General features: G+C 43.4%; 1 protein-coding gene across 1 annotated transcript in view; it reads left to right on the forward strand.

The window, feature by feature from the left end:
• The first annotated feature begins 208 nt into the window (after positions 1-208).
• LOC126185213 (uncharacterized) overlaps positions 209-14,790 on the forward strand; it is a 34,275-nt gene continuing 19,693 nt past the window's right edge. The window contains exon 1 of the mRNA XM_049928113.1: positions 209-389. Coding sequence (XP_049784070.1) covers positions 209-389 — 181 coding nt within the window. The remainder of the gene's footprint in view (positions 390-14,790) is intronic.

Consider the following 14,790-nt stretch of genomic DNA (forward strand, 5'->3'; position numbering starts at 1 on the left):
TGGATTCTCGCCTGCGGTTAGGTCTTGCTGGGAGGCGATCTAAATGCTAAACTCCCCCCCCCCCCTCCTCCCCCGATTGACCAAAGTGACCGGCGGTAGTGTTTGGGTCGGCCGGGTCCATGCGAGAGGAACAGGTGGGCGTCTCCCGCAGCCCCCACCCACCCACGCAGGCAGAGGCCCAGGGCGCAGCGCCGCCTGTGCGGAGCGAATGTCACGGCTGCAGCGCGGCGCCGGCACGTGGGCGTGGCGGGCGCTGCGTCCTCCCGGGCGACGCGCCCGCGCGATCGATACTCCCCGGTACGCCGCCCGGCTGCCGGCTGTGGCTATGTACGGCTACACGCCCAGCCGCTGGCGTACGCCCGACCTGTATGCGGGCCGGGCGCACGCGAGTACTTGCTTCCTCCGGCCGACCCGTACATTAGGGATGGCTAAAACCGACCGTTCAAAACGGATATCGGTATTTTAGTTCCGAATACTTGCTACATCTAACTGGATACTCCGCAAATCGCGCTTAAGTGCCTGGCAGAGGGCTAATCGAACTACCTTCACAATAATTTTCTGTTATTCCAATCTCGAAGACCTGTATCTCTTCGTGCGAGCTCTGATTTCCCTTATTTTATTACTGTGATCGTTTCCCCCTGTGTAGGTCGGCGTCAGCCAAATATTTTCCCATTCGGAGGAGAAAATTTATGTTTGAAATTTCGTGAGAAGACTACGCCGCAACGAAAAAGTCTTTAAAAATTTTTTCTTTTTAAAATTCAGTCTTGATCGCACCACGTATGCTACAAGAACATGGGTGACCGGTTTCGGTCATATCACATGACAATCATCAGGCCTGAATTTTAAAAAGAAAAATTTTTAAAAAAATTTTTTGATTGCTCTTCCAAAAATGTTTATTAAAATTGAAAAAGTCTTTGTTTTAATGATGTCCACCCCAAATCCTGTATCATGTGAGCGGCACTCTATCCCCTACTTCGCGATTATACAAAGCGTGCTACTCTTCTTCGAACTTTCTCGATGTATTCCGTTAATCATAGCTGGTAAGGATCTCACACCAGGCAGCAGTACTCCGAAAGAGGACGGACAAGCGTAGTACAGGCAGTCTCTTCAGTAGATCTGTTACATTTTCTAAGTATTCTGACAATAAAGAGCGGTCTTTGGTTTGCCTTCCCCACAACATTTTCTGTGTGTTCTTTCCGATTTAAGTTGTTCCTAACTGTAATGGCTAGTTATTTAGTTGAATTTATGACCTTTAGATTTGACTGATTTATCGTGTATCCGATGTTTAGCGAATTCCCTTTAACTCTCTTGGGGATGACCTCACACTTTTCATGGCTTAGGGTCAATTGCCAATTTCGCACCGTACAGATATCTTTTCTAAATCGTTTTGCAGTTTATTTTGATCTACTAACGACTTTACTAGACGATAAACGACAGCATCATCTGCATACAACCTAAGACGCCTCCTCAGATTGTCTCCTGAGTAGTTTATATGGATAAGGAACAGCAGAGCGCCTATAACACTACCTTGGGCAACGCCAGGAATCACTTCTATTTTATTCGATTACTTTCCGCCAATTACTACTAACTGTGACCTCTCCGACAGGAAATCACGAATCCAGTCACGTAATTGAGACGATATTCCAAAATCACGCAGTTTCACTAGAACCCACTTGTGTGGTACATTGTCAAAAGCCTTCTGGAATCAATCTGAAATCCCTTGTCAACAGCACTCAACGCTTCCTGTGTGTAAAGAGCTAGTTGTGTTTCACAAGAACGATGTTTTCTAAATCCTTGTTGACTGCGCGTCAATAGCCCGGTCCCTTCGAGGTAATTCATAATGTTCGAACCCAATAAACGCTCCACAATCCTGCTACATATCGACGTCAATGATAATTTAGTGCATTACTCCTACTACCTTTCTTCGGTACAGGTGTGACTTGCGGAACCGGTATTTGTTTTGCCTTGGCTGTAATGGTGCTTTTTATTTATTTATTTATTGCTAACGTAACTACTAGTCATGACAGTAGTGCTAGATTTTTTGTTTATATATAAACTATTTAAAAACAATTTTTACACCTAAAATTTGTATTGGTTTGAAATATTAAGTTTATAGAAAATGGTAAAAGCGATCAGTAGGGATGTGTTTGAACGCGATTCGAACAGTTTACGTCACAGTTCGGGAAATCTCGGGCTCTATTCGATCTTTCGATCGGCCTACGATCTAGTGACTTGCTGGTGCTGTCACAACTACCTGTTTTATCGTGTTTAATGTACTAAGGATTTTAATAACAAAAATAACGAAAACACGGACTGGAATATCTTCAACGGTGCAGGTCAGACGTAACAACAGCAACTAATAAATAAATAAAAAATTGCAATCGTGATTCTGTCCAATTGTGCAGCAGCTTGTTGTTCGATCGAGCGGCGTCTGACGCTACGATCTCCATGACGGATCTTGGCGCTGTAATTCATTCTCGCGATAAAATTAGTTACTTTATCACGATATATTTCGTTTGTTCACCATGTAATTCTTGATTAATTGCCTTCATTGCTTTATCTCCATGTTGCCGTCTTGTTCTCAAACAGACTGAACTACGGTAACGTTTTTATCTTTAATTTTAATATGTGATCAGGCGCTCAACTGCTTATTTGAAACCAACTTGGTAAATTGTTGCCGCTTCTCATAAACAAATAAAATATTATCCTGGGTTTAGTCAAGTAACATTTTTTTGGAGGACAGTATTTTTGCCGGCCTGTGTGGCCGAGCGGTTCTAGGCTCTTCAGTCTGGAACTGCGCGACTGCTGCGGTCGCAGGTTCGAATCCTGCCTCGGGCATGGATGTGTGTGATGTCCTTAGGTTAGTTCGGCTTAAGTAGTCTTAAGTTCTAGGGGACTGATGACCTCAGATGTTGAGTCCCATGGTGCTCAGAGCCATTTGAACCATTTGAACAACATTTTTGTCTTTGTCTTAAAAAGCAGCATAAATGTTTGTAATTATATGTCCATACATACCAGGACTGTATGAGAATTCTTATTATAAATTTGTTCAAACATTGTAGGAGTTTGTCCACTGGTAGAATTTAATGCTGTTTTCTCCACTGTTCCATGAAATTGTCAAATAAGCTTATTTTTGTGACTAGTTCGTAGTTTCTTGCGCATCCTTCCTTGCACTCGAGCCGCGCGAGTAAAATGTTACGTGATTGTTGGAAAAACTGCCGAGCCTGTTCAAAGACGAGTATCATTTGCACAGTCCTAGCGATAAATGCTACTTTAATAACAATAGCGACAGAAAAGAGCAACAAACACATTGCATGAAAATTGGTAGAGTATTGCTGAGACAATAGTGTCCCTGTTGCCGTGAACCGTGGCTTAAGGTAACGCGTGTACGTGCAACGAGCGAAACGCCTTCGCCTGGTCTCCACAGCACTCTCCTGGCGCCGCCGGACATCCGTTGTATTGCAGAATGGCACCAATATTTTTGCGGAGTGACGTAGTAATAAAGTACAACGCTTCAACTGCTTTAAAAAATTAAAAATTTGTCTACCAAACCTATGAAATAATAAGAGGAAAGAAATTTTGGTGATAGTTACGAATTAAAAACTTCCAAAAAAATCATTCATAGTATACAATAAAAATATAAAATAACTGATCTGCTGCCTGTGACTACATAATATGTCTTTATCTGCGTATAGGCATTGAAATCGGACGAATTAACAAGAAAATAGAGTTCTTAACCTCTGTTTTCATCCTTTCGCACTGACTATTCGTTATGCCCAAACAGTGGTATGATATCCGATTACATGATGATTTTTGAGTAGTTTCGAGAAACTGGAGTAACTAGAAGAATTCGGGTGGGTTTATGTAATAATCAACCACTTATCAATTTTCGAGAAAAGCAGCGAACGATGGCGGATTAAATTTTCTTTTATTTGCCTACTTAATTTAATATTTCAATTCTATATATCTTGAAACTGAGTCAAAAGTTTTTAATCTTCGTTCTATTTCTACGATACAGGAAAAAACCGAAAATCAGGTATTTGAGAAGCTGGTTATTTTGTGCGGTTTTAACAGTCACATTAAATTAACATAAAAAAACGATATAACCAAAAATAGATTGTTTCAGCGATAATGGTCATCCCTACCGTACATTCGTCCATAGCCCAAGGGGACATTTTATTTTATCTTATTTGGCGTATACCATAGTAGATCACGTATATGTAAGATGCAAAGGTTTGTTAAAAACAAGGTATAAAAGAAAGGTCAGCAATTTCTGCGACCCCTATTAAAAATTTACTTGTCCACCACGATTGCGATTTCAATTAATTATGCCATTTATAGGGTTTCCTACTTCAGACGATAAAAACAGATCACTTTGTTGTCCGTCTGTCTGTGTCTCTGTCTGCTCGAATGTTAAAAACTCTATTCCTCAGGAACGGGTGGACGTATCAAGTTGAAATGCAGTATAATATACCAAGATCTATGGTCACTTGGCTATGTCAAAAAGTTAAGATTTTAAGTCAATACAATAAAAACATACGGCCATTTATGTCACATGTTTTGATACTCGCGAACTCACTCATCAAAACCTATAGGGTACTTTCATTTGACCTAGAACCATGAAATTTGTCAAGAAGCAAAATTTAACAGTACATGTAAAGGGAAAAAAATCCAAAACTCATTAATTTATGATTAAACAACACGAAAAAAATATTTCTAGTGTCATTTGTTGTCCGACTGTTGATCTGCCCATCTGTTAAAGACCCCTTTTTCTCAGAAACGGGGGGACGTTTCAAAGTTGAATTTTATCTCACATACTAAGGCCTAAGGTCTCTTGGTGGTGAAAAAGAACGTAACCTTCTAAGTCAATGCAGTCAAAAGATACGCCCATTTACACTATGTGATCAAAAATATCCGGACACCGCCCATAAACTACGTTTTTCATGTTTGTTGCATTGTGCTGCCACCTACTCGATATCAGCGACCTCCGTAGTCATTAGTCACCGTGAGAGAGCAGAATGGGGTTCACCGCGGAACTCACGGAATTCGAACGTGGTCAGGTGATAGGGTGTCACGTGTGTAAAACGTCTGTACGCGAGATTTCCACACTCCTAAACATCCCTAGGCCCACTGTTTCCGATGTGATAGTGAAGTAGAAACATGAAGGGACACGTGCCGGCCTGTGTGGCCGAGCGGTTCTAGGCGCTTCAGTGTGTAACAGCGCAACCGCTACGATTGCAGGTTAGAATTTTGCCTCGGGCATGGATGTGTGTGATATCCTTAGGTTAAATGGTTCAAATGGCTCTGAGCACTATGGGACTTAACTTCTAAGGTCATCAGTCCCCTAGAACCTAGAACTACTTAAACCTAACTAACCTAAGGACATCACACACATCCATGCCCGAGGCAGGATTCGAACCTGCGACCGTAGCGGCCGCGCGGTTCCAGACTGTAGCGCCTTTAACCGCTTGGCCACCACGGCCGGCTGTCCTTAAGTTAGTTAGGTTTAAGTAGTTCTAAGTTCTAGGGGACTGATGATCTCAGATGTTAAGTCCCATAGTGTTCAGAGCCAGATGAACCATTTTGAAGGGACACGTACAGAACAAAAGCGTACAATCCGACCTCGTCTGTTGACTGAAAGAGACCGCCGACAGTTGATGAGGGTCGTAATATGAAATAGGCAGACATCTATCCAGATCATCACACAGGAATTCCAAACTGCATCAGGATCCGCTGCAATTACTATGACAGGCGGGGGTGAAAAAACTTGGATTTCTTGGTCAAGCGGCTGCTCATGCGCCTCACATTACACCGGTAAATGCCACACGACGCCTCGCTCGGTGTAAGGGGCGTAAACATTGGAAAAACGTTGTGTGGAGTGACGAATCACGGTACACAATGTCGCGATCCGATGGCAGGATGTGCCAGCGTGTGTAGTGCCAATAGTAAAATTCGGAGGCGGTGGTGTTATGATGTGGTCGTGTTTTTCATGGAGGGGGCTTGCACCCCTTGTTGTTTTGCATGGCACTGTCACAGCACAGGCGTACATTGATGTTTTAAGCACCTTCTTGCTTCCCACTGTTAAAGAGCAATTCGAGGATGGCGATTGCATCTTTCAACGCGATGGAGCACCTGTTCATAATGCACGGCCTGTGGCGGAGTGGTTACACGACAATAACACCCCTGTAATGGACTGGTCTGCACAGAGTCCTGACCTGAATCCTATAGAACACCTTTGGGATGTTTTGGAACGACGACTTCGTGACAGTCCTCACCGACAGATATCGATACCTCTCCTCAGTGTAGCACTCCATGAAGAATGGGCTGCCATTCCCCGAGAAACTTTCCAGCACCTCATTGGATGTATGCCTACCAGAGTGGAAGCTGTCATCAAGGTTAAGGCTGGGACAATACCATATTGAATTCCAGCATTACCGATGGAGGGCGCCACGAACTTTTAAGTCATTTTCAGCCAGGTATCCGAATACTTTTGATCGCATAGTGTATGTCACGTACTTTGATATTCGCAAAATGACTCATCAAAACCTTTAGGATGTTTCCCTTTGACCTACAATCATGAAATTTGGCAAGAAGCGAGGTTTCACAGTGCAAGTAAAGGAAAAAATGTGGAAAGTTTGGTTTTTGAGTGATAGCTTACTTTTAAGAGGGTCAGTGTATTGTCCCTTTGAAGAGCGCACTGTCCTCGCGTCATTCCTGTTTGTGTATTCAATGCGTACACTAATGCAGGCGTCCTTGTCATTTATATAAAAGAACGTAACATTTTATATCGAATACGTATCATGGATAGCAATTACTACATGAAGTGCTACATTCTTTTATATAAATCACATTCACAGGGAATTTTTAAACATGAATGACACCTCTTAGAAGGAACGATACGTTGACGCCCTTTCAACGAGAGCCAAGTTGAAAATGACAGAATAAGGCAAAATTGCCATCGTGTTGAACAAATTTCAGCCGAGCGGTTCTAGGCGCTACAGTCTGGAACCGCGCGACCGCTACGGCCGCAGGTTCGAATCCTGCCTCGGGCATGGATGTGTGTGATGTCCTTAGGTTAGTTAGGTTTAAGTAGTTCTAAGTTCTAGGGGGCTGATGACCTCAGAAGTTAAGTCCCATAGTGCCCAGAGCCATTTTTTTTTTTGAACAAATTTCTGATAGTCCATGTGGAAAATGTCGTCTATAGTAAACAGAAAATAAGGTGTAAAAGTTCATACACAAACAAAAGTCAGAAATAGAGATTATAAAATATCTGCAAGCTCATTTTGAAGAAGTAGGGGAAACAGAAAAGATCTAAGAAGAATCCTTTCTGTTTTCCATATTTTTTCATAAAATTTTTGCAGATTCCCAGTGGTATAGAAAATCGCCCTAATACACTCCTGGAAATTGAAATAAGAACACCATGAATTCATTGTCCCAGGAAGGGGAAACTTTATTGACACATTCCTGGGGTCAGATACATCACATGATCACACTGACAGAACCACAGGCACATAGACACAGGCAACAGAGCATGCACAATGTCGGCACTAGTACAGTGTATATCCACCTTTCGCAGCAATGCAGGCTGCTATTCTCCCATGGAGACGATCATAGAGATGCTGGATGTAGTCCTGTGGAACGGCTTGCCATGCCATTTCCACCTGGCGCCTCAGTTGGACCAGCGTTCGTGCTGGACGTGCAGACCGCGTGAGACGACGCTTCATCCAGTCCCAAACATGCTCAATGGGGGACAGATCCGGAGATCTTGCTGGCCAGGGTAGTTGACTTACACCTTCTAGAGCACGTTGGGTGGCACGGGATACATGCGGACGTGCATTGTCCTGTTGGAACAGCAAGTTCCCTTGCCGGTCTAGGAATGGTAGAATGATGGGTTCGATGACGGTTTGGATGTACCGTGCACTATTCAGTGTTCCCTCGACGATCACCAGTGGTGTACGGCCAGTGTAGGAGATCGCTCCCCACACCATGATGCCGGGTGTTGGCCCTGTGTGCCTCGGTCGTATGCAGTCCTGATTGTGGCGCTCACCTGCACAGCGCCAAACACGCATACGACCATCATTGGCACCAAGGCAGAAGCGACTCTCATCGCTGAAGACGACACGTCTCCATTCGTCCCTCCATTCACGCCTGTCGCGACACCACTGGAGGCGGGCTGCACGATGTTGGGGCGTGAGCGGAAGACGGCCTAACGGTGTGCGGGACCGTAGCCCAGCTTCATGGAGACAGTTGCGAATGGTCCTCGCCGATACCCCAGGAGCAACAGTGTCCCTAATTTGCTGGGAAGTGGCGGTGCGGTCCCCTACAGCACTGCGTAGGATCGTACGGTCTTGGCGTGCATCCGTGCGTCGCTGCGGTCCGGTCCCAGGTCGACGGGCACGTGCACCTTCCGCCGACCACTGGCGACAACATCGATGTACTGTGGAGACCTCACGCCCCACGTGTTGAGCAATTCGGCGGTACGTCCACCCGGCCTCCCGCATGCCCACTATACGCCCTCGCTCAAAGTCCGTCAACTGCACATACGGTTCAGGTCCACGCTGTCGCGGCATGCTACCAGTGTTAAAGACTGCGATGGAGCTCCGTATTCCACGGCAAACTGGCTGACACTGACGGCGGCGTTGCACAAATGCTGCGCAGCTAGCGCCATTCGACGGCCAACACCGCGGTTCCTGGTGTGCCCGCTGTGCCGTGCGTGTGATCATTGCTTGTACAGCCCTCTCGCAGTGTCCGGAGCAAGTATGGTGGGTCTGACAAACCGGTGTCAATGTGTTCTTTTTTCCATTTCCAGGAGTGTATATTATCGTCATAAGACATGTAACAACAAACTATAGGACTGTCTCCTGCCAATCACCAATAACGTATTTTCAAACATTCGTCTGAACAGGAGGTGTTTGTAGGAGGAGCAGATCCCCCTCAGAACACACATTCCATTTGTAACCTACAGGTCTCATAGGACACTGGTGATTCAATTGTCTTGGTCCTTGGGAAAAGTCGTATGCAGTTATAAGCACCTACATCTATTCTCTTCACACCACCATGAGGTGCATGGAAGAGAGTACATCCCATTGTATCAGTTATTAGGGTTTCTTACTGTTTCGTTCACATATGGAGCACAGGAACAATGATTGTTCGAATGTCTCTGTACTTGCAGTAATTATTCTAATCTTATCTTCACGATCCCCATGTGAGCGATACGTAGGAGGTTGTAGTATACTCCTAGAGTCATCATTTAAACCTGGTTCTTGAAACTTTGTTAACAGGCATTCTCTATCTTCAAGAGTCTTCCAGTTCAGTTCTTTCAGTACCTCTGTGACACTCTCCCACGGATTAAACAAACCTGCGACCATTTGTGCTGCCATTCTCTGTATGCATTCAATATTTCCTCTTTGTCCTATCTGGTATGACTCCCACAAACTTGAGCAGTATTCTAAAACCAGTCACATAAGTGCTTTGTAATCAGTTCCCTTTGTAGACTGATTGCACATACTCAGTATTTTACCAGTAATCCTAAATATACCACCTGCTTAGTAGTAGGGCAATGGCAGTATCAGTGCAGTTTGTCAGTGCAGGTTGCCTACATCAGGGCCGTGTATACATTCAAGGACAAACATATTGTTCTCTCTTGATTGAAAGGCCCTTAACCTATGACCCCCTGATAATAAACCATCCTTAACCTATTGTTTGGTTAAGTGGTTTTCCATGACACCCCTACTCCTCCCACCCTCTTGGAAACCTGTCACCACTTCTGATATAAAATTGATCAATTACCTAATTTGTTTTAAAAACCTGGTAGTAAATAGCTCAATTGTGTCACCTACTTCATTCACAAGCTGCTTCAAGTATTTCGAATGGCTCCCCCCACTACCACTCTAACAATTTGAGTAACTAATTAACAATTAATTAGTTAATTAAATCGATATCCATAAGTTTTCCTTGCTCCTCCCCCTTCTGGAAATATTGATTAATCGATTGCATTTTATGGAACATTGTTTAAAGAATTTAGATGATGGGTGGAATATTGTTTATTTTAAAAAATTAATGGGATGCAAGGTGGTGTATTGAAGTTAATTTATTTAAAGTATTTGTCAGGAAATCGATCACTGTTTGTGGCGCTTATTTCATCGCGCTCGCGTAAGGAAACAAGTAATACACTGTCACAGACAGCTTAAACATATCTGAAAAACTTTCTAACAGGTTGCCACCTGTGCAGGCTGCCCCAGTCGGACACCCAGGGCTCATGACGGCTGTCGGCGGCTCCACAGTTATGTAAAGTACTGCGCTACAACCTGAACAAAGGCATCAGCTGGCGGCAACCCTTTGATATTGATACCTGAGAAATTCCTGTCGCTGTCCCTCTACCGCCTCAAGTGGTCTGTGTGCAACAACCAGCCTGTCAGATACCAGTGCACACAAGAGACATTTTCCTTCCAAAGCAAACAGCTGGCAGGGATCGATCCAGAAATACTGATGAAGTTAATAAATAATTAATTTCTGGTCCAATGAGCGTGATGTAGGGGAGATGAGGCGGACGCATCAGCTATTTCACACACACAAATTGACAATGTCACGTAGCTAGTCGCAGGCTGACTCAAAATACACTTTTAAAAAAAGATCATTGCTCACAAAGAGAGAGAGAGAGAGCTGTAGTTTGCTCTGCAGATGACGTTGGAACTAGCATGGGATATTTCATTCCACCATGGACTCTAAACTGACCCAGCCTTCCTGGCACTCTTTCTTGTGGTGCATTTCACCAACTGTTTCAGGAGTTGTTAAATCGAGTGTGGAATATCACATCTTGAAGATGTCAAAATATTGCTTCAGAAGACATGTCACAGGAAATATTAATCAAATTGTTAATATGGTGTTTAAACAATTTGCTTCACACAGTTTAAAACTATTCCAAATAAAAAAATATCGAAACTGCACAGCAGTTTGTGTGCGTAAACAACAGTATTATGTTTTTGACAAGAAATTTCATTAAATAATCCAAACCTATTATTATTTGACATTAGGATTGGAAGTGATGACGTATGAAATGATAGTTGGAATTTCAAATTTTGATGTGAATATATACCATCACGGTTATAGAGTTCCCGGCGACTACAGGTCTGCTATGTGTATTTTCTTTTCTGAAAGTACTATAGAATTCCTAAGTTGACTGGTTCTCTTAGTTACATTCAGAAGGGGAGAGGAAAGGGTCTACTGTGTGACAGGATAGGAACAACAGCAAATACCACTGTGATGTATTGAGAAACACGATCCATTCACGGCTAGATGCCTGAGATCACTGAAAACTATCTTACATCCCATGTACTCATCTTCCGGATGTACATATGCAGTGCACTTGTGCTGTAGTACAGCGGCAACACTCAGAGATGAGAGGAAACTACCACCACAAACGCTGCTCATGACCACACCTGCGGAAGTGTGTGTCAGCCAGAGAGATGCCTGCCAGCTGTGGAGAGGGTCACCACCCCAGGAGGATCTGAGTGGTAGGGCCTCAAATGCTATCATTACTCCCAGCAAAAACACTTGTCCTATTGAATGTTCTCAAATTTCCATGCAGTATAATTGCAACACATGCGATCCCAAATGTGGCTCAACACAGACTAGGTATTAGTACACTATTCACCTATCCAGTGCAGTTGCAACCCAAATCATTTAAAGCCACAGTAGACTGGAAGCTTTCTCAGACTCTCAGAACTGGTGTACAAAGGATGGGCAACCCCCAGCCTGGGACAAAGATGTCTGCTAAGATACTGTTTCCAGCCCTGACTTGCTTGCTTACTGCTATGCTTTCTATGGCCATCTCTAAACACACAAGAATATTGGGAACCAGGCACATGTATTATCAATGTCACTACAATTAAATATTACGATTGCTACCACAGTCTGAAACTAAATGATGTTCTGAAAATGTCTCCTCTTGATGGCTGTGGTTCTGGAAAGAATCTCATGCTGAAATTTCTATATGTATGACTTACTTGACTTAATTCCTTTGGCCCCTATGGGGGCATAGGGCATCCAGGAGAACTCGCCATCCATCTCTGTCTTTGGCCATTTGCCTCAATTTTGCCCAGGTCTTGCCAACTCTTTTTGCTTCCCCTTCCACTGTCCTCTTCCATGTGCCCCTTGGTCTTCCTCTCTTCCTTGTTCCCTGGGGATTCCATTCCACTGCTTTTTTCTCGATGGCCCCATCTGGTTTTATCAAGGTGTGCCCCAACCAGCCCCACTTTCTCTCTCGTATCTGGTCTTCTATAGGTACCTGGTTTGTTATTCGCCAGAGTTCCTCATTACATATTTTTTCTGACCAACAGATATTCATGATGCGTCGAAGACATCTATTTGTGAAGCTTTGTAACTGGGATGTTATCTTGTTATCCGTTTTCCAGCTTTCTCTGGCGTACAGAAGGACAGCCTTCACATTTGTATTAAAAATACGGATTTTTGTTTTGTACGTGATATTTCTATTTTTTCATATTGGATACAATTGTATGAAGGCAGCATTTGCCTTTTTAATGCGGTTTTTCACGTCATCTCCAGCTCCACCATCTTCCGCCACTATACTACCCAGATACAGGAATGAGTTGACAGTCTCCACCCGCTGCTCACCTATTAACAATGGCACCTCCATGTTCCCTGAATTTACTCTCATTTCCTTTGTTTTGCCTGTATTTATCTTGAGGCCAGCAGTCTCTGCTTCTTCTTTCAACAAGTTTAATTTAGCTTGCATATCAGTCAGCCTTGGAGCTAATAAAACTATGTCGTCTGCAAAATCCAAATCCTCCAGACGTTCGTGGATCCCCCACTGGATTCCTTGTCTCCTGCCTGCTGTGACTCTTCTCATAACAGAGTCTAGAACGCGTAGAAAAAATGTTGGTGACAAAATGCAACCCTGCCGGACTCCAGTTGTTACTTTTATGGGCTCTGTTATATTTCCCTTGTGAAGTACGCAGAATTTGTAGCCATCATACAGATCTTTTATGATGTTTAAGATCTTCTGTGGTATGCCATACTTCCGCAACACATGCCAGAGCACTTTATGTTTCACGGAATCGAAGGCCTTTTGAAAATCAATGAATGCCAGGTACATGGTTGCTTGGAATTCTTTGCTTTGCTCTAAAATGATCCTAAGAGTGTTAATAAGACCAACACAACTGCGTTGTGGTCTAAAACCGGCCTGTTCTTTGCGCAGTCGCTTTTCAAGGGATTCTTTAATTCTGTTTAAAATAATTCTGATGAGGACCTTACTGGGCACTGACAACAATGTAATACCACGCCAGTTGTTACAGTCTGACAAATTTCCCTTTTCTGGGAGCTTTACCACCAAACCATTTTTCCAAGCCAAATATGCTTCTGCAAAGGGTGGAGAATTTTAACAGTACTTTCAATATCGGCTTTTAAGAGCTCCAGTGCTATGGTGTCTAGGCCTGGAGCCTTTGTATTTTTTAGTGTTTTCAAGGCAATCCTAATTTCGTCCATTGTTGGGCACTGCAAATTTATATCTTGATCTTCTTTGACTTCCTCTGGAACATCTCTTACCTGTTCCTCTTGGTTGTCTTCACAATTTAACAGTTCCTTGAAGTGCTCCTCCCATCTCTGTAGCTGTGCCTGTTGAGTTGTAAGCATCACCACATCCTTGTTGTTAACTGGTCCTTCATGTCTGAAGTTCTTCATTGACAACCGTTTGGTAATATTGTAGAGCTCTTGTCCTACAAAAATTTAACTTAAGTTTTAGTTATTTCCTGTGGCTGATTTCATTCCACATAGCATCGGATATGCATTCCTTCCTTCGATATGCCTTAAATCCTAAGATTTTTTCTCCCACATCTAAATAACTGTCTTTGATTTTTTGCCAGAATGTTTCAATTCCCTCTTCCATAAAGTTTTCTTCAGAGAGGACCTGGAATCTGTTTTGTAGTTCAAGGGCAAATGTTTCTTTGATCTGTTGGTCTTTTAATCTTGCCACATCTTTTTTCTTGCACCTGTATTGAGCTTGGTACTATTTGCCACTATCTTCAGTCTGAATTCCGCCAACACTAGGTGGTGGTCACTTCCAACGTCTGCCCCTCTTCTATTTCTGACATCTAACAGAGTGTGTCGGAACTTGCGGCTTATGACTATGTGGTCTATTTGATTTTCGGTAACATGGTCTGGAGAAACCCACGTTATCTTATGGCAGTTACGATGTGGAAACAATGTGCCTCCAATGACTAGGTCATGTTCAGCGCATGTAGGTATCAACAGTTCACATTCCTGATCCCCATTCCATGCACGCCCATGATATGTTCAAGCCCTTCATTTTCTGAACCAACTTTTGCGTTCAAGTCACCTATTAAAATTTTTATGTCCCTAGAATTTGTTTGTCTAAGGACTCCGTTAAGCTCTGTATAAAATGCATCTTTTAATTCTCCTTCAGCTATTTCAGTGGGTGCATAGCATTGAATTACAGTGACATATCGCACATTTGTTTTAAAGCATGCGGTTATTATCCGTTCTGAGACGGGTTTCCATTCCAGTAAGCTTTTCTTGCTGCTTTTAGATAGTAAGAGCCCTACACCATTCCTATGCATCGCATCCTCACCTGTCTGACCCACATACAGCAACACTCCAGCATTTTGTGTTTGGAATTCCCCAGATTCTGGCCACCTTACTTCACTTAGTCCCAATATGTCTAGTCGATAGTTCTCCATCTCTTTTTCAACCCGTCTTAGCCTCCCTGCCTCTCTCAACGTCCTTACATTCCAAAAACCGATACGGGTTTTCCTT

The sequence above is a fragment of the Schistocerca cancellata genome, chromosome 1, assembly GCF_023864275.1.
Source record: "Schistocerca cancellata isolate TAMUIC-IGC-003103 chromosome 1, iqSchCanc2.1, whole genome shotgun sequence".
Lineage (NCBI taxonomy): Eukaryota > Metazoa > Arthropoda > Insecta > Orthoptera > Acrididae > Schistocerca > Schistocerca cancellata.